Source organism: Lynx rufus, unplaced genomic scaffold (assembly GCF_022079265.1).
Source record: "Lynx rufus isolate CCGP_SWC_20201006 ecotype Redwood Valley unplaced genomic scaffold, mLynRuf1.p SCAF_24, whole genome shotgun sequence".
Classification (NCBI taxonomy): domain Eukaryota; kingdom Metazoa; phylum Chordata; class Mammalia; order Carnivora; family Felidae; genus Lynx; species Lynx rufus.
In genome coordinates this window covers 2,694,276-2,712,565 of record NW_025814839.1, presented here as the reverse complement: position 1 = coordinate 2,712,565, position 18,290 = coordinate 2,694,276, and the positions used below count along the sequence as shown (strand labels likewise).

Genomic DNA, 18,290 nt, shown 5'->3' with positions numbered 1-18,290 from the left:
CCCGGGGTCAGGAGTGTCGTGACGGCCGGGAACTCCCCTTCTGCGTCCCGCCCGTGCACCTGCTCCTCGTGGCCTAGGTCACCCGGTGAGCCCCTCGAGCGGCCTCCAGGTGCTGTCCGCGGGGGGGGGGGGCGCGACCCGAGACGGGTAACACACCCCTCCCCGGACCCTGGCCTCCGGAGGACCGGGCTCTGAGTCAGGAGACAGCTTTGATGTTGTGTTTTCAGGGCAAAGCCTGGCTAGACCTTCATCCTTCCTGCTTCTTGTTCTCTGACTTGCTCCGTGTTGTCCTTTGGCGGCGGGGGTGCTTTGTCCTAAATGGCTCAGTCTTTGCACTTCACTTCCCATTCTAATGATCAGCTGACAGAAAACAAGACTTGGGATTTCCATTTGGTTCCTTTTGGGTCTGTGGCTTCCGGTCCTTTCCTTTAAGTACCGTGTGGTAACCCAAGAGAGTGAAGAGGTCACACTTCTAAAAAGCATTTTAGCATTTCAGTTCCTTTGTTTTGTGAAGTGGTTGGGTTTTTGGTATAAGTACTTTACTTAGCCTCATCATTCTCTGTGCTCCCTTTTTATGCTTCCTTATGCTCTGCCACCTTCTAGTCTCACCAAGTGCTTAATTTTAATTGAATGCATCCATTACAATTTAATGAAACTCAAAGAGGAGGTAGAAATTAACTTACCAATTGGGCCCACTTTCAAGGTCCACCTGGGTGTTACAGCGTCTACAGCTGATGAGCTGACATGGTATCTACTCTGGCATTCCTTTTCTTGAAAGGCTTAATGCAGTGGTTCCCAGCTGCACATTAGAACCTTTTGGGAACCTTTTAAAAATACAGATTGCTGACTCCCATCCCCAGACCTGATTTCATTGCTACGGAGTATGACTGACTCCCAGCGTGATTCTGATGTGCAGCAAAGTTTGAGAACCAATGTCCTAGTGTTTTCTAAACCTACCTGATTGTGAAAGATTCACCTGAGGAACTGTATAAAAGTAACAGATCCCCCACCCTGGAGTGGGGCTTGGAATCTGTTAACACCGCTGTTGGGAATTCACATGGTCTGGCTGTTAGGTATGGGTTCTAACAGCTGTCAGCTGAGCAGCAGTAAGCACTGACAGGATTCAATAAAATGGTTTCCCACATATGGGCTCTACATCAGAACCACCTGGCCCACTCCCAGGTTTGGATTTATTAAGTCTTATTACATACCACCACCAGTAACTCCTTGCCCCCCAGTGATTGTTGATGCACCTTAAATTTTGAGACCTGCTTCTAACTGGTTAAGTAAACTCAAATTGCTGGATTGGACCGGAAGCACTTAGAATCAAAAGCTCTCAGCTTTTTCCTCTTGGCTTTCGATCCTCAAGGGAGGATTAGTTTAAATCTACCTTAGGGTATCTATAAAGTTCTAGACTACAGAAAGTGTCTATAGCTGCCCATAAAGATGTGAACTATCACATTAATACATCTTACATTGATAACATGATAAAATATTTTGGATATATTGGGTAACATAAAATATATCATTATAATTAATTTTACCTGTTTTTCTTTTGTAAACCCCCTGATTTCGAATCCGAGAGACCACCAAGGAGCCGATACCGATGCAAACGCACGAGGGTTTATTTGCAAGCTCGAGCTTGGGCCCAAGTATACCCGACACAGGGGAGCAGGGACTTGGACCCCTAGGTTAAGAGGGGTAGCAGTTTTATAGGGGCCAGTGGCCAATGAGATTGTAACACACACAGAAAGTTGCATATTCATGTCAGTCCACACGCAGGTGGCCAATTGAATTACAATTTACCCCATAGTAACTGTTTGAACTAGCCTATCACTCTGGTCAGAATTGGCGCGCAAGTTTGGCGAGCAAAAGGCGGGGTTTACATTATTTGGCGGTTAGGGGTTCTGCATTCCTAAATGAGCCGGTTTCCAGTAAGGGTGTGCTCAGCGTCTTGACTAGGGTGGGGGAGTGTCTTAAGCAATAAGTAGGTCATGTGGGGGTTATACATGAGATGGTGGGTGTAGCATAAAATGGAGTTAGTCTTGCTCTGCTTGTCCAGGGGTAGGGGATTTTTGTAAAATTCCTTGGGTCCCACACTTTTTACTTTTTTAACATGGCTGTTAGAAATTACATTACATATGTAGCTTGTGTTCTATTTCTGTTGGGTAGCACAGCTTTCCAAGGTTCCCATAGAGTGTGTGCTACCTTGATCATGAGGATTTATAAAGCAGTAAATGCTTTGCTTTTCCATCTTCTATGATCAAAACTGACTCAGGAAATTAAAGGCATTTTTCTTTTTTTTTCTTTTCTTTTTCCTTTTTTTTTTTTAAACTCATCTCTTAGCTTCCTAATCCAATTCATCTTAGACTGGACATGGGTTTCTCAGTTATCTGATTCTGTCATCTATCACATGATGAGGCAGTAGTTAATCACATAGTGATTCGTGTGAAACCATGTGTCTCTGATTTAGCAACTCACTGTACTCTGTGGTAAAATAAGCTTCTGTGTGTCTCAGTAGAATTAAATGAAAGCTTACATTGCAGCTAAATTCCTAGAACACTTGAAGAAAAGGACTTGTTTGGGGAAAAGCCTACCTCTAGGTTGGACAGTGAATTTGGAGACTGCTCAGACCAGCCAAACCCATAAATAACCAAAGCCAGTGATTTTTTGGAGTCTTAGCAGCTAGAGCTTATAAGGAGAGGAGAGGGATGCTAGCATTTCTTGATTCTAGAAAAAATAACAATAATGGTCGCTGGTAGGTGTTTAATAACAGCTCTGGTGGAAAGGAGTTCTCACTTGTAGTATTAGCCAACTTCCATGGTGTAAATCCTCCCCTCATGGCCAATTTTAGCCTTTTGATGGCAACACAAACATTGTTCTAAACATTTGACATGCATTAACTTATTTAACCTCACAACTATCCTATGAAGTCCTATTATCATTCCCATGTTATTGATAGGAAAAACTGAGGCACAGAGAAAGGCCAAAGTTATGCCTAGTGAAGGTAGAGCTTAGAAATGAACCATGATCATTGACTTCAGTCTAGGTTCCAGTGTCCTAACCACTATGTGCTAATGCCTTTAGATTTTTTTTAAGTTTATTTATTTGAGAGGGAGAGAGAGAGAGAGAGAGAATGAGAATACAGATGGGGAAGAGGCAGAGAGAGGGGGAGAGAGAGAGAATCCCAAGCAGGCTTCGAACTGTCAGTGCAGAGCCTGATGCGGGGCTTGACCTCATGAACCATGAGATCATGACCTAGCCAAAGTCAACGCTTAAATGGCTGAGCCACCCAGGCCCTCCTTTAATTATTCAAGCTGGTTGCAACACCCTCAATTCTCCCCAGAGAAGAGAAGCATACATGGGACCTGAATTCTTGGAGAAAAAGTATGAAACTAATATAAAAAGTTACTTTAACAGTGAGATTCTCTTTTCTGGAGGGAGTATAGCATACAGGACAAGAAAAGAGGCTTCAGAGGCAAAAGACTTGAGTTCAGATCCTCACTTTGTCATTCACTAACTGTGTGACCTTGGGCAAATGACTTAACCTCTCTCTGTCTTAGTTTCCTCCTCTGTAAAAATAGAGAATAATAGGGGTGCCTGGGTGGCTCAGTCAGTTAAGTGTCTGACTTTTTATTTTGGCTCAGGTCACAATCTCCCAGTTCGTGGGATAGAGCCCCACGTGCGGAGACTGCTTGGGATTCTCTCTCTCCCTCTCTCTCTGCTCCTCTGCTCATGCATGCACACACTCTCACTCTCTCAAAATAAATAAATAAACTTTAAGATAAATAGAGAATAAATTTTAAAATAAATAGAGAATAATATCTGGTTATAAAGTGGTTAGGATTAAATTAGTTAATAAATATATAGAGCTTAGATTAGCACCTTGGATTAGAAAACACCCAGATGGTAACTATTATCATAATTTTTATAATTGCTTTGGAGATTCTGCAGGTCATAGTGCATTGAAAGTGCTCAACTATAGCTTTTGAATGTCAAATAAAGACATTCATTGAGTACTTTCTTTGTGCTGATCACTGTGCTAAGGGCTTTACCTACATCATCTCATTTATCTCCCACAAACCACCCTGTGATTTATGTTCTATATGCCCATTTTGCAGAGCCCCCCAAGTTAAACAGTTTTGCAAATTTGCATAATTAGTTAATGTTGTACTGTCAGCCTCTGGCTATCAGAGACTCCTTAGTATCAATTCAAAGTCACTGAATCCTAATGGCAATTTAAGAGGAGTGTTTTATTTTGTAGGTGGGTGTTTGTGTGGGAAAAAGGCTACCAGGAAATGGACTCTGTGGTCAGCTCTGTTACTACCAAAGCCAAAGGCGTGACTGTAACCAACACTTCTACACTTGGATTCCGGGTCTGGGATGTGGCGGACTATGTGATTCCAGCTCAGGTATGCCTCCCACCATGGCTTCTAACACTAAAGCTTCTCATTGGCTCCTTTCCCTTTACTGACTTTGCTCTCTTGATTAATGATTCGCCGAGTTCTAACATCACTGATGCCCAGACTGATTTTCTTAGTCCAAGAAAGCAACACAGGCAGATCCCTTTCTGGCTTGGGGTCAAATAAATAATATTCAACCAGCTAGGTTGCTTCAGCTCTAAATCATGGTTGGCTTAAACACAGACAACTCGGCCTGTCTCAGGCCCTGAAAGGTAGAGAAGCAAATGTTTTAAATCCTGGGAAAAATTCAGGTGGAAATACCACCATTCCACACTTTGTATTTGCTTTATTGTTGTAAATCCACAAGGTAAACCTTTGCAGACAGTGTAAAAAGTTTATCAGCAGTTCGAGACCAAAGCCAAACCAGAAGGAAACAGACATGCCCGTATAGGATTTTGTCAGTAATAAAGGTAAGGGAAGAAAGTGATACAGCACCCTAGTATCCAGTCTGTTAATTGACACAGCTCCAAGTTAAGTATTAACTGTCTTTAGCCATGATAATGGCTGTGGTCCATGGCCAGACCCTGACATATCCCTCCAGATGCCTTATATGCTAGGGTCCTGGGGTGGCTAAATGCAAATAAGCTGTCAGCTCCTGGCTCAGAGCTAAGCAAGGAGTTGAGAAACTCTCTTTCTTCATTTCCCTCCCCCCACCCCCGACTTCTCAAGAGAAGGGTTTTGTGGGGTGCCCAGAGAATACCAAAGCTAATGAGGAATGAAGGTCAAATGGAACAGCGGATTCATAGTTTGCTGGAGGCAGGTGGTCCTGTTGGCATGCATCTGCGTCAACAGAGAGACCTCTGCTTCCTGTGAAGCCATGGGGACCATCATACCCAGTCTGTTTACTGGGGCCAAGGAAGACCGTGGACCCACTGCTTCTGCCCCTCAGTGGAAAGGAATAGGCAGCTGCTCTGCCTTCCAGCTCAACTCTGGGCTGGGGGCTGCGTGAGCCCCACAGTGCTCTCTCTTCATGAGCTTGCACAATGCCCTCTGCTTCTTTGCAGATGGGCCACAAACATTTGTTTGCAGTGCTCATCTGCAGACTGAAGTTTCCCTGAGCTTAAAGTAGATAAGAAATAGGGGTGCCTGGATGGCTCAGTCAGTTAAGTTTCCGACTTACGCTCAGGTTATGATCTCATGGTTATTGAGTTCGAGGACCACATCGGGCTCTGAGCTGTCAGCCTGCTTCGGATTGTGTGTCTCCCTCTTTCTCTCTGCCCCTCCCCTGCCTGAGCTCCCTCATGTTCCATCTCTCTCTCAAAAAAAAATCAAACAAAAAAAAGCCAGGAGAGCCTTGGGCATCATGCCACATCCTCATGCTTCTTCAAGACATTTCCTTGTCTCCCAACTTGGCTTGTTCTAGATCTTTCTTTGGAAGATGCTAGCTATTCCCAGAGCTTCCAACACCTTGTCAGACCTGGGGGTGGAGAGATCTACAGACATTTTGATCCCTGAGTTACCCTGATCCTCCAGATGGCTCCCGGTACTGACTCCACTCTTCCACAGAGTACGAAACACTAACAGAAAGCTTCTGGTATTTCATTTTAGAATGCCAGTGTTCAGTGAGGGGGAGGTCCAACTAGGATTTTTGGACATCTTTTATTCCTTATGTTGGAAGGTCCTTAGCAATTCTTCAGTCTCATCCCCAGTGAATTGTTCTCTAGAAACTTTTGTTTTCTAAATATTGATCTTTTTTTTTATGTTTTATTTATTTATTTTGGCGGGGGAAGGGGCAGAAAGAGAAAGAATCCCAAACAGGCTCTGCACTATCAGCGTGGAGCTTGAACCCACAAACTGCAAGATCATGACCTGAGCCAAAATCAAAAGTTGGATGCTTGGTGGGGGGTGCCTGGGTGGCTCAGTCGGTTAAGCGTCCAGCTTCAGCTCAGGTCATGATCTCGCAGTCTGTGAGTTCGAGCCCCGCATCAGGCTCTGTGCTGACAGCTCAGAGCCTGGAGCCTGCTTCAGATTCTGTGTCTCCTTCTCTCTTTGCCCCTCCCCTGCTCATGCTCTGTCTCTGTCTCAAAAATTAATAAAAACATTTTTAAAAAATTAAAAAAAAAAAAGAGTTGGATGCTTGGGGCACCTGGGTGGCTCAGTCAGTTAAGCGTCTGACTGTGGCTCAGGTCATGGTCTCACAGTTTGTGAGTTCGAGCCCCGTGTCAGACTCTGTGCTGACAGCTCAGAACCTGGAGCCTGCTTTGGATTCTGTGTCTCCTTCTCTCTCTGCCTCTCCCCAACTTGTGCTCTGTCTCTCTCTCAGAAATAAACATTGGAAAAAAAAAAAAAAAAGGAGTTGGATGCTCAACCGACTGAGCCACCCAGGTGCTCCCTCTCCAGAAACTGTAAATCAACCTTTTGGCACATTCCTGGGAGGAAAAAACAACCTTCTCAAATGGAGAAGTATCAATTGCTGACCCTGATTTGATCTTCTCTAGAATGTTTTATTTATTTATTTTAATTTCAGCTAGGAAAGAAAACCAGCCAAATTTGGGGACTTTGGTGGCCTTGCGTTTTTGTACCTCTGAGGTAATCTGTTTGGCAGAGGATGTCTTGAGCACTTTTTGGGTCTTTTCCCTTAACAAGCCAAGCTTTATTAAGGAACCACTTCAGATTATAGACATTTTTTTCCATTGAGGGGAAATTCACATGTCATAATATTAGCTATTTCAGATTGAAAAATTCCATGGCATTTAGTACTTTCATGATATTATGCACCTATAACTTCCTTCTAGTTCCAGAACATTTTCATCACCCCAAGAGGAGACCCCATACCCATTAAGCAGTCACTGCTCATCCTACCCTCCACTTTACCCCTGCCTCTGAGATACCCACTCACCTACCTTCTGGCTCTATGGAAATTTCATAGAATCATAAAATATGTGGCCTTTTGTGTCTGGCTTCTTTGACTTAGCATCATGTTTTTGAGGTTCACCCAGTTGTATCCTGTTTGAGTGCTTCATTCCTCTTTATGGCCGAGTCCTATTCCATTGTAGGTACACATGTAGGTATAGATAACCACAATCTGTTTATCCATTCATCTGTCAATAGATACTTGGGGTGTTTCCACCTCTGGGTCACTATGAACAATTCTGCCATGAACACATATAAACAGTAGCCCCCCCCCACCCCCCCCGCCCGTCCACAGTTTCAGTTACCCATGGTCAGCCGTAGTCTGGAAGCAGATGGTGCTCCTGACATAACCTCAAGTCAGTAGCAGCGCAATGCTTCAAACATTCACCTCACTTCATGTCTTCACATAGGCAATTTATCATCACCCAAAGAAGGGTGAGTACAATACAGTAAGGTATTTTGAGAGAGAGAGAGAGAGAGAGACTAAATTCACATACCTTTTATTATAGTATACTATTATAATTGTCCTATTTAGTATTAGTTATTGTTGTTAATCTCTTACTGTGTCTAATTTATTTATTTATTTTTTAAATGTTTATTTTATTTTTTTTTTTAATTTTTTTTCAACGTTTATTTATTTTTGGGACAGAGAGAGACAGAGCATGAACGGGGGAGGGGCAGAGAGAGAGGGAGACACAGAACCGGAAACAGGCTCCAGGCTCTGAGCCATCAGCCCAGAGCCCGACGCGGGGCTCGAACTCCCGGACCGCGAGATCGTGACCTGGCTGAAGTCGGACGCTTAACCGACTGCGCCACCCAGGCGCCCCTTAAATATTTATTTTTGAGAGAGAGAGAGACACACACACACAGAGTGCAAGCAGGTGTGGGGCAGAGAGAGAGGGAGACACAGAATCCGAAGCAGAGTCCAGGCTCTGAGCTGTCAGCACAGAGCCCGACGTGGGGCTCAAACTCACGAGCCATGAGATCATGACCCAAGCCGAAGTTGGACACCTAACTGACTGAACCACCCAGGTGCCCCTTACTATGTCTAATTTAAAATTTAATTTTATCATAGGTATGTCTGCATTGGAAAAAAACACAGTATATGGAGGGTTGGGTACTATCTGCATTTTCAGGCATCCCCCAGGGGTCTTGGAACGTTATCCCCTTGCAGATAAGGGGGGATTGTGGTACAAGTATTTACTTGAATCCCGTCTTCAGTTAGCTTATAAACTCTCAGAGAACAAGATATAAAAAAAAAAAGATCAGGGTTGTTTTTTGTTTTTGTTTCTTTAATTTTTAGTGTTTATTTTTGAGAGAGAGGGAGAAAGAAGGAGAGTGTACCCAGGAGGGAGGGGCAGAGAGTTGGGAGGGCGGGGGACAGAGGATCTGAAGCAGTCTCTATGCTGACAGCAGAGAGCCTGATGCGGGGCTTGAACTCACGAGCCATGAAATCATGACCTGAGCTGAAGTCGGTGGCTTAATCCCAGGTGCCCCAAAAGATCAGTTTTTAAAATGTTTTCTGCATGACATATGGGAGAAGTGAAAGGTACTGTCCTATTAAATGAACACCTGGCTTTCTTTATGGCTTGGCCTGACTCCTCTGAAGGTAACACAGTGGTGCTCTCTCCCCCCTTTCCCCCTCTGCAGGAGGAGAACTCCCTCTTCATCATGACCAACATGATCACCACCGTCAACCAGACCCAGGGCCTCTGTCCTGAGGTAGGCAGCTTCTCAGGAAAGAGCCTCAGGCTCCTCTCCCCCACCTGACTGACTACATGGAATTTGTTTTCACTCTTTCTTCTTTTTCCAGCTTCCAGATAAGACCACTGTGTGTAAATCTGATGCCAACTGTGCTGCTGGCTCTTCAGGCACCCACAGCAATGGTATGAGCACGTGGCTGTGACCCCACAGTAGACATTTAGCGTGGGGAAGGCAGCCCCTGACCAGACTGCCTCCCCTGTGGGGCTTCTCTCCCAGAGAGATGTTCGGGACGAAGAAATCCCCTACATTCCCCAGTCCTTCATATGACCTTGGGTGAGCCTGGTGTACCGATTAGGCTCTTAGGATCTTCTCGACATTCACCTGTTACCCATACTCCAGAGGCCACCCCAGATCTTGTCCTGTGCCATCACCCTAGGCTTGCTGCTGGACTCCGGCAACTGGTTTCCTCTAATTTGTGGAAACTGTATAAAGCCTGTAACTGGAACAGCTCAAGATCAATTGCACAGGATGTTATGGCAGTGCTTCCCCTTCTCTCCCTTGCAAAAGTAGAAAATAGGTGCCCCTTGCCCCTGCAGGAATTGCAACAGGAAGATGCGTGCTGTTCAATGAGACTGTGAAGACGTGCGAGGTGGCAGCCTGGTGTCCAGTGGAAGATGACACACATGTGCCTGAGTGAGTCCTGCCCAAGGGAAGGCGGCAGGGGAGTTAAGCCTGTGTGTTGTGCTCTTGGTGTCTTTGTGGAATCAGGCTTCCCCAGGGCCGGGACCAACGGCAAGGTGGGCCACAGCATTTGTCACTTGCGAGAAGAGTGCAGATGATTTATTTCTATGTTTGGACTTTGTCAGTTGCAAGTAACTAACAGGAAACAGTTCTTGGTGCCTCAAGCAGGACACACACATGGCAGGGGCAGTTTACTGTCCAGCTAACTATGAAGAGCCCAGCACGACTAGACCTGGGACTCAAAGGACAGCTTCAGAGTTTCCACCTTTTGACTCTGCTTCCCCCATATTGGCTTCATTTGCAGGACTGTGGTGTAGTCCTAGGAGGCATCTCTGGGCTTATATTCTCCCAAGTCTCCCAGCCCGGTTGTCCATAAAGATTCTAGACCTGTCCATCATCACATCTTCAGCCACATCCCTCCACCCATCACTGTAGCCGAGGCATGGATTTTGCTTATCAGCTCAGGCCTGGGTCACCTGCCCACCTCTGGAGCTAGGGTGCAGTCATTCCCACCCAAATCACATAGCCTGAGAGTAGAGAGGTGTGGCTTCCAAAGGAAATTGGGGGATCATTACCAGAAAAGAAGTGAACAGATGCTGGGCAGGAAAATAATTAGTGTCCACTGTAGTGTGTTTTATAAAGGAGAGCAGGCTCAGGGCTGCCCTAGAATAACATTCTTCCCAATAGTAATTTGCTCACTTTGATTGGGTGGGTCAGAGGTAACGCTCTCAGAATTGCTTGCAACTCCAGCCTTCCTGACCCAGAGTTCAGACAGAGGCCTGGATAAGCTTGGCAGGGAGCCAGCCACGTTAACCTCATCTGGGGTACACTGCAACGGAAGAAACGGCTGAGAGGTGCCGATTGCAAGATTGCCGAGGACAGCAGCTCAGGCTAGGGAAGGAAATACTAAAAGAAAATGAATCCTAGCATTTTTGAGCTGCAAAGGGTCTTATGGAGCTGTGCTCCCTAACATCGTGCTACTGGCCATGGGTGGCTGTCGAGCACTCAAAAGGTGTCTGGAACCAAACAAAATGCTCAGTGTAAAATGTACTCCAGAGCCTGAAGACGTTATGGGAAACAAATTATATGTATATATATTATATATATGATACTATATACATATATATATGATACTTTGTGTTTACCTGGTGAAATAATACTTCAGATATATTGGGTTATTATAGAAAAGTTAGTTGCACTTGTTATTTTTACTTTTTAATGTGACTACTAGACACTTGAAATTGCAAGGTGGCTTGTATTTGTGTCTCAGTATATTTTCATTGGACAGCACTGTTATGTATCTAATCGAGTGGAAGATGATTTTTAAGTATACACTGATAACATGAAATAACATGAGTCACATGAAGAGAAGGACATTCCCATTCTTATTCAGCTTCTAAGCTTATATCAAGGAGGAAATCCTGGTTTGGGTTCTTTTAGAACTTGCTGATTTCCATTTCTCATAAATTACAATCCCCAGATTCAGCACCTTGGGCAAACAGTAATATTAAGTAGAACTTTTTTTTTTTTTTTTTTTTTTTTGAGAGAGAGAGAGATAGTGTAAGCAGGGGAGGGGGCGGTGGGGGGGGGCAGAGAGAGAGAGAGAGAGAGAGAGAGAGAATGAGAATGAACGAACGAACTCCAAGCAGGCTTCACTCTAGGCACGGAGCCTGACATAGGGCTCCATCTCATGACCTGAGCCGAAATCAAGAGTTGGACGCTTAACCGACTGAGCCCCCCCAGGTGCCCCTTAACTACAACTTTTAGTAATCCTGTTTTGATATGATTATATTTATTTGAACAATGACCTCTGACTTGGGGCAAATGATATTTCTTATGGTCATGATGGAAAGTTTCATTTCAAAATGAATGTCAGTAAAAAACAGTCAGTTGATCCTAAAGGCAGGAACAACACAAATGTCCATCAGAGAAAGAGATAAACAGATTACAGTCCATCCATGCAAAGGAATAGGACACAGCCATAAAAAGAGAATGAAACGTTAGATGCTACAATGTGGATGAACCTAGAAACATGGTGCTAAGTGAAAGAAGCCAGACACAAAAGGCCACATATTGTATGAATCTGTTTATATAAAATGTCCAGAGTAGACAAATTTGGAGAGACAAAAAGTAGATTATTGGTTCCCAAAGGCAGGGGGTAGGGTAGGGCATAGAGGTGGGGGGAATAGATATTAGTGCTTAATGGGTACAAAGTTTCTCTTTGGGGTGATGAAAATGTTCTAGAACTAGATGTGTGATAGTTGTACAACATCGTGAATGTATTTAATGCCACTGAATTAACACTTTAAAATGGTTAATTTTATATTGTGTGGATTACACCTGCATTTTTTTTTTTTAAACTGTGAGCTAGGGGCACCTGGATGGCTCAGTCAGTTGGGCAACTGATTCTTGATTTCAGCTTGGGTCATGACCCCAGAATCCTGGGATCATGCCCTGCATCGGGCTCTGCACTAGGCATGGATCTTGCTTGGGATTCTCATTCATTCCCTTTCTCTTTCTCTCTTTCTCTCTCTCTCCCTTCCCTCTGCTCCTCTCCCCCACTTGTGTGCTCTCTCTCTAAAATAAAATTAATTCATTAAATTTTTTAAAAAATTAAAAAAATAATAAAACAGTTAAAAGTTTTACATATGAGTTAGACAGATGTGGGGGGAAAGCTATGGTATAGAGAATGGCAATAGTTTGAAAAACCCTAATATAATCCATCCCTCTTGATACAGGGATGTGGGAACTTGAAGCCCTGAGAGAAGTACCTTGGTCAAGGCCTTTCTTGGCATCAGTGGTGACAGGTTCAGCTGTCTTTGCTATGTGGGCTTGCTTCTGTCTCAGGGTTAAGAAGACTATGGATACTGTTTATAAACTCAAATATTCCACCTGGATCAGGGAAGCCTCCCCTGCCCCCTCCCCCCCTGCCCTTCCCCACAGAGGGGTCTGCCCCAGCACTGGATTCTCCTGTAGAGACGAACCAAAGAAGCGGGGTCCCCTTGGAGACAGATTTACCGTGTACCTGTCAGCCAGGAGCTGATGTGGCACTTCCAAGAAGAGAGTGCCAGCAGACACGTGATTTTTGTGTACTTTTGCGATGAGGTCAGGATCCACCCTGTTGGTGAATTCACCTTTGCTTGGACTTGTAAAACCCGATCTGTTGAGCATTCCCCTGAGGGCACCTGAGTGAGATGCGCTCACTCTGAAACCCTGAAACCCGAAACCGGCTGCAGGCTGAATAATTTCAAGGGAAGCTACCAGGCATCCTTTCTCCTTAGCTATTCCTCAAACTCTTAAGTGCCCACTGCCTTCGGCAAGAGGCATGACAGGAAGAAAAGGAAAGGTTTAGTTTACCCTCCTCTGTTAACCTAGTGTTTATGCAGAGGACGGTAGAAAATGCTCGAGAGGTTATCATGTTTTTTCTTGACAAAATGACATTGTAGGACACGTGTCTGTGCTTTTTAAAAATATTACAGAAGGAGGAGAGCATACATCTACTTGTACTTTTATTAACAATATGTTACGTTATCTTTTTCAGACCTGCTTTTTTAAAGGCTGCAGAAAACTTCACTCTTTTGGTTAAGAACAACATCTGGTATCCCAAATTTAATTTCAGCAAGTAAGTGGTGGCCAGCTGTGTGAGTTCACCAGTGTCTTAGAGCAACTTCTGGCCCCTCTTTGAGGTTTCCCTCACTTCATTTCTGCTTCCTCCTGACTTTAGGAGGAATATTCTTCCCAACGTCACCACGACCTACCTCAAATCGTGCATTTATGATGCCATAACAGATCCCTTCTGCCCCATATTCCGTCTTGGCAAAATAGTGGAGAATGCAGGGCACAGCTTCCAGGACATGGCCATTGAGGTAGGCAGAGGCCCCTGGCTTTTCTGACACAGCCTTTAACGCATCTTGTTCTAGAATGGGCCCCGAGGAAAGCTTGCTGTCTCTGCTCACAACCTGCAGGGAGGTATCATGGGTATCCAGATCAACTGGGATTGCAACCTGGACAGAACCGCCTCCCTCTGCTTGCCCAGGTACTCCTTCCGCCGCCTGGACACCCGGGATGTGGACCACAATGTGTCCCCCGGCTACAATTTCAGGTAGGCGTGAGCTTGGGGCCCGGTTCTCTTGTGTTGGGGGGTGGGGGGGCGACAGTGCCTGGATCACTCCCCAGCGGGGGGTCCGTGCCCACCAAAGACCAGCACTCGGGCAGCCTCTGAGGGCAGGTGGAGAGGTATGTACCAGAGTGTTCCTAGTAGATCTTGTGCCCACAGTATCCTGGCCCATGAGAGCCTCCTGTGCCCCTTCTTACTTCAGAAATCATGTTGAGGGGCGCCTGGGAGGCTCAGTCGGTTAAGAGTCCGACTTCAGCTCAAGTCATGATTTTGCAGTCTGTTGAGATCAAGCCCTCCGTCACGCTCTGTGCTGACAGCTCGGAGCCCGGAGCCCGATTCAGATTCTGTGTTTCCCTCTCTCTCTGCCCCTCCCCTGCTCAAACTCTGTCTCTGTCTCAAAAATAAACATAAAAAAAAAAAAATCATGTTGATACAATTTTCAGAGTAGCCCAGAGAGGCCGGCTGCTTGAGCTCCCTTGGGCCAGCCTCCTAGGACCCCTGCTCACTGATTTTGAGGAGTGGGTGAGCTTGTGATCCTCCAGTCTGAAGACCTCTGGGGCCTGACCCAGGAATTAGTTTCTCAAAGACCCAAGTCTGCCTTTGGAATGCCCAGGGTGCAGGAGATACAGGCTTAAGCCTCAGGAAAGGCCTTTGCTGGTACTTCCCTACCGAAAGTACCAAGTATTCATGTCCTGGGACTGCCACAACAAATTACCACAAGGTGGGTGGCTTGAAACAACAGGAAGTTATTCTCTCATGGATGTGGAGGCCAAAGTCCCCAAATCAAGATGTCAGCAAGGCCAGCTACCTTTTTTTGCCTTTTCCAGGTTCTGGGGGCTCCCCAGTGTTCCTTGACTCATAGACTCATCACTCCCACCTCTGCCGCTGTTGTCACACAGCCTTCCCTCTGTGCGCATCCCCGTGTGTCCTCTCTTCTTACGAGGTCACCAGTCATATTGAATCAAAGTCCACCCTAATCCAGTCCGACCTCATCTCAACTAATTCCAGCTGCAAAGACCCTATTTTCCTATTTCCTTTTCCCATTCACATGTTCCAGGTGGATTAGAATCTTGGGTGACAGTGTTCAGCCCGGTACAGCTGGTAATCTGATGGGAGGACCAGGGGGCCAGGGTCACGTTTCCTGAGGCAACCAGACCCGTAGCCACGTACATTGTTGTGTGCCCTTTGTGGCATCTCTCATGCATTTTGCCACTCAAAAAAAGCATCCCTACAAGGGGCCACCTGAATAGGTCTGAGGTGCTTTTGTGTTGCACTTGTCTCCCTCTAGTGGTGACGTGTGCAAGCCAATACGGGATCACAGAAACCTCCAGAATTACAGTCAGCTATCATTTTGAACCACCTGACTCACTGATACTAGGGCAGATATTTGGATTTTTTTTCCCTAGTAAAGGAATTAGGTTTGTGTTGCTGTCTCTACTGTTACACAGTTTAGAAACCATTGTGGAAAAACCTCAAGCTTGGGTCAGAACCTCAGAACAGAGAGAAGCCGATGGGAACCGTCACCAGAAAGACACCCATCCCCTGACCTCCACTAGCACCAGGCCCCACCTGAATTCCCCAGGCCTGACCATGACATAGAGGTTGTGGGCCAGACTAATCATGGGCCAAGAGTTTAGGCTTCTCTGAATCAACGTGCAATATGTATAACACGGGCAGCAAATGGCATCATGGCTCAACAGACCCCCCACTACCACCATTTCCCCATGTGTATGTTTTTTTTTTTTAATGGCTTTATTGAGATATAGTTTACACAACACTCTTCATCCATGTAAAGTGTGGGATTCCATCATTTTTAGTTCATTCACAGAGTTGTAGCACTCTCGGCGTAATTTTGGAACATTTTCATCCCCTCAGTGCGAAACCCCTTCAGCCATCACCTGTATCTTCCCATCTACCTCAGTCCCTGTCAACCATCATCTGCTTCCTTTCTCTCTGGATTTGCATAAATGGAATCACACACTATATGGATTTCTGTGACTGGCTTCTTTCACTCAGCATCATGTTTTTTTCCAAGGTTCATCCATATTGTACATTTATCATTACTTCATCTCTCTTTATGGCCAAAGAATATTCCATTATGTGGATATACCACATTTTATTTACTCATTTATCCATCGATGGGTCAGTTCTTTAAAAAAAAAATGTCCAGCACTGATTCTGTGAGTTTTGTGGAGTTTCATGGCCAGCTCCATGCCCCTACCCACAAGGCAGTCCTAGGGCTAGCTGCTGGCTGGCCACATGCTGTTGGTGACCAGGATCTCCTTGAGAGAGGCAGGTGGTTCTGCTCTGTCAAGGAGGAGGTTCAGAGCATGAGGTTCCAGCTCCACCGTAGGAGGGGACAGTGATGATAGAGTAGTTCTGGTGCCCCAAGGGCCCTGGCATCCTCCTGCCAACAGCCCAGCCCACATCCTGCGCAACCGACATTAGCCGGGAGAGGCCCTGAGGTGCTCAGGTATCATCTGTCCAGCAGGCAGTGCCGGCTCCCGAGGGCCTCGGGATTTCTGCTCTGATGTCCCCCTTTCCCTAGGTTTGCCAAGTACTACAGTGACCCGACTGGCGCCGAGCACCGCACGCTCATCAAGGCCTACGGCATCCGCTTCGACATCATAGTGTTCGGAAAGGTAGCCTGGCTGCCGGCTTCTCTCGGGGCTCTGGTTCAGAGCTTCCGAGTTCTGAACCCCGGGCTTCTGGGTTCGCCAGGGTCCACGGGCCTTCTCCCCACCTCTTATCTGCTCTTGCCCACCTCTCTCACAACTTTGTCCTTTTCTTCTGTCATTTGTAGGCTGGGAAATTTGACATCATTCCCACCATGATCAACATTGGCTCGGGTTTGGCGCTCTTAGGGGTGGTGAGTGACTTAGACCGCCCCTCCCCCCCCCCCCAGCTGCCCGCCCTCCTCAGCAGTAGTTAGCACAGTGAGGTGAGACCCTCCACTGGCATCCTGGTTCCTCCCCTTGACACTTGTTTCTCGAATCAACCCTCCAAGTTTCTTGCCCTTGCCCCCAACCCCACCTCCCCTTCCCTTCTCCAAGACCATGGCCCTCGGGGCCTTGCCTTCTCCTGAGAGGTGGAGCCTTGCCCTTTCTATCCTTGAAAGATTCCAGGCTTTGTGGGAAGGGGCATGCATAGAATAACAGGGGCTGAAGCATCCTGTCTCGCTCTTTCTCGCCCTGTGCTGCACTCAGGCGACAGTGCTGTGTGACGTCATAGTCCTCTACTGCATGAAGAAAAGATACTACTACCGGGAGAAGAAATACAAGTATGTGGAGGATTACGAGCAGGTAGGCCGCCTCCTGACCTCCAGCAGGCAGGAAGGTCCAAGCACCTTGCCACCTCCGCCTCTTTTTTGTGCCAGTGGTGAGCACCTGGGGCGCTGGGCCATCTGGGGGAGACCCGGGTGCAAAGGTGGCACTCCTTAGACATGTGGTCACCCCAGGCAGCGGCACACTGCTCACTACCCTCATCCTCCGCTCCATTTCTAGACCATCTGTACTAGTATTCACTTCATACTTTTCTTCAAACGGGCTCACTCTGTAAAATCTAGCCTCATTTTAATTAGTGACATCTCAGGTTACTTATAATCATGAATATTATGACAAAATCTATGTCCACACACTCCTTAAACTTGCCTCACATAGCAAGAGGGGTTGGGTACCATGCTTTTTGAGAACCCATGCACCGGGCTAAGCTGAGTATGTACAGTTAAGGGCTGCCCAAAGTTCTCAGGGTGAGTGCCTGGCTCTCGCCTGCCCCAAGTGGCCCAGGCTTGCCTGTGGGCAGCCCATGGTGTCTATACATCTATCCAGAAGCGTATCAGTCAACGATAAGCATACCTTTCTTTGCAGGGGCTTGGCAGTGAGATGGACCAGTGATGCCTCCACACCTGGGCTCCCTATGGCCCTCATCAGAGCACAGCGAGGAGGGAGAAAAGGCTGCCATTGTCACCCCAGAGAAAGTTCCAGATTCTGAGTCCATCTCCACTGCACAAGAACTTCATGGTTGCCCAGCTGCTCCCGTGTTTTGTGTGTAGGGCGTGGGTAGTAAACCACCCTGCACAGTGGGTCACCTCAATGTGGGGTTGTTGGGGCGACCTCTGGCCTAAGGGCTCTGGCCCTACTGCCGCTGCTGGGCAGGGCCTCCTTCAGGACCAGCCTTCCTCAGGGGCTCCAGTCTCCAGGCCACTGCGAGACCGGTCCAGCTGGGGCCCAGCAGCTCTGTTCAAGCACTTTATAAGGGAAGGAAGGGCACCTGGGTGTGGTCACTGGCTCTTGGTCACCCGGTCCACTCTTCCTCCCCCCAATCCATACTGTCATGGGACAGAGTTAGCACGTCTCCTTGAGAAGAGGCATGTCGAGGTAATCAAGGACCAAACATTAAAACGATTTTCTCAA

The 18,290-nt window shown here is 46.5% G+C and overlaps 1 protein-coding gene across 2 annotated transcripts in view; it reads left to right on the top strand.

The window, feature by feature from the left end:
- P2RX4 (purinergic receptor P2X 4) overlaps positions 1-18,290 on the top strand; it is an 18,512-nt gene extending 222 nt beyond the window's left edge. Inside the window, exons 1-12 of one of the 2 annotated variants that reach the window (XM_047088323.1) lie at positions 31-85; positions 4,265-4,412; positions 8,967-9,038; positions 9,130-9,202; positions 9,617-9,713; positions 13,303-13,383; positions 13,486-13,627; positions 13,727-13,863; positions 16,427-16,520; positions 16,682-16,747; positions 17,085-17,180; positions 17,745-18,290. In XM_047088323.1, coding sequence (XP_046944279.1) covers positions 4,299-4,412; positions 8,967-9,038; positions 9,130-9,202; positions 9,617-9,713; positions 13,303-13,383; positions 13,486-13,627; positions 13,727-13,863; positions 16,427-16,520; positions 16,682-16,747; positions 17,085-17,180; positions 17,745-17,771 — 999 coding nt within the window. In that variant the 5' untranslated portion in view covers positions 31-85; positions 4,265-4,298 and the 3' untranslated portion in view covers positions 17,772-18,290. Of the gene's footprint in view, positions 1-30; positions 86-4,264; positions 4,413-8,966; positions 9,039-9,129; positions 9,203-9,616; positions 9,714-13,302; positions 13,384-13,485; positions 13,628-13,726; positions 13,864-16,426; positions 16,521-16,681; positions 16,748-17,084; positions 17,181-17,744 lie in introns of those variants that run through there. The other variant, XM_047088322.1, reaches the window with a different exon arrangement.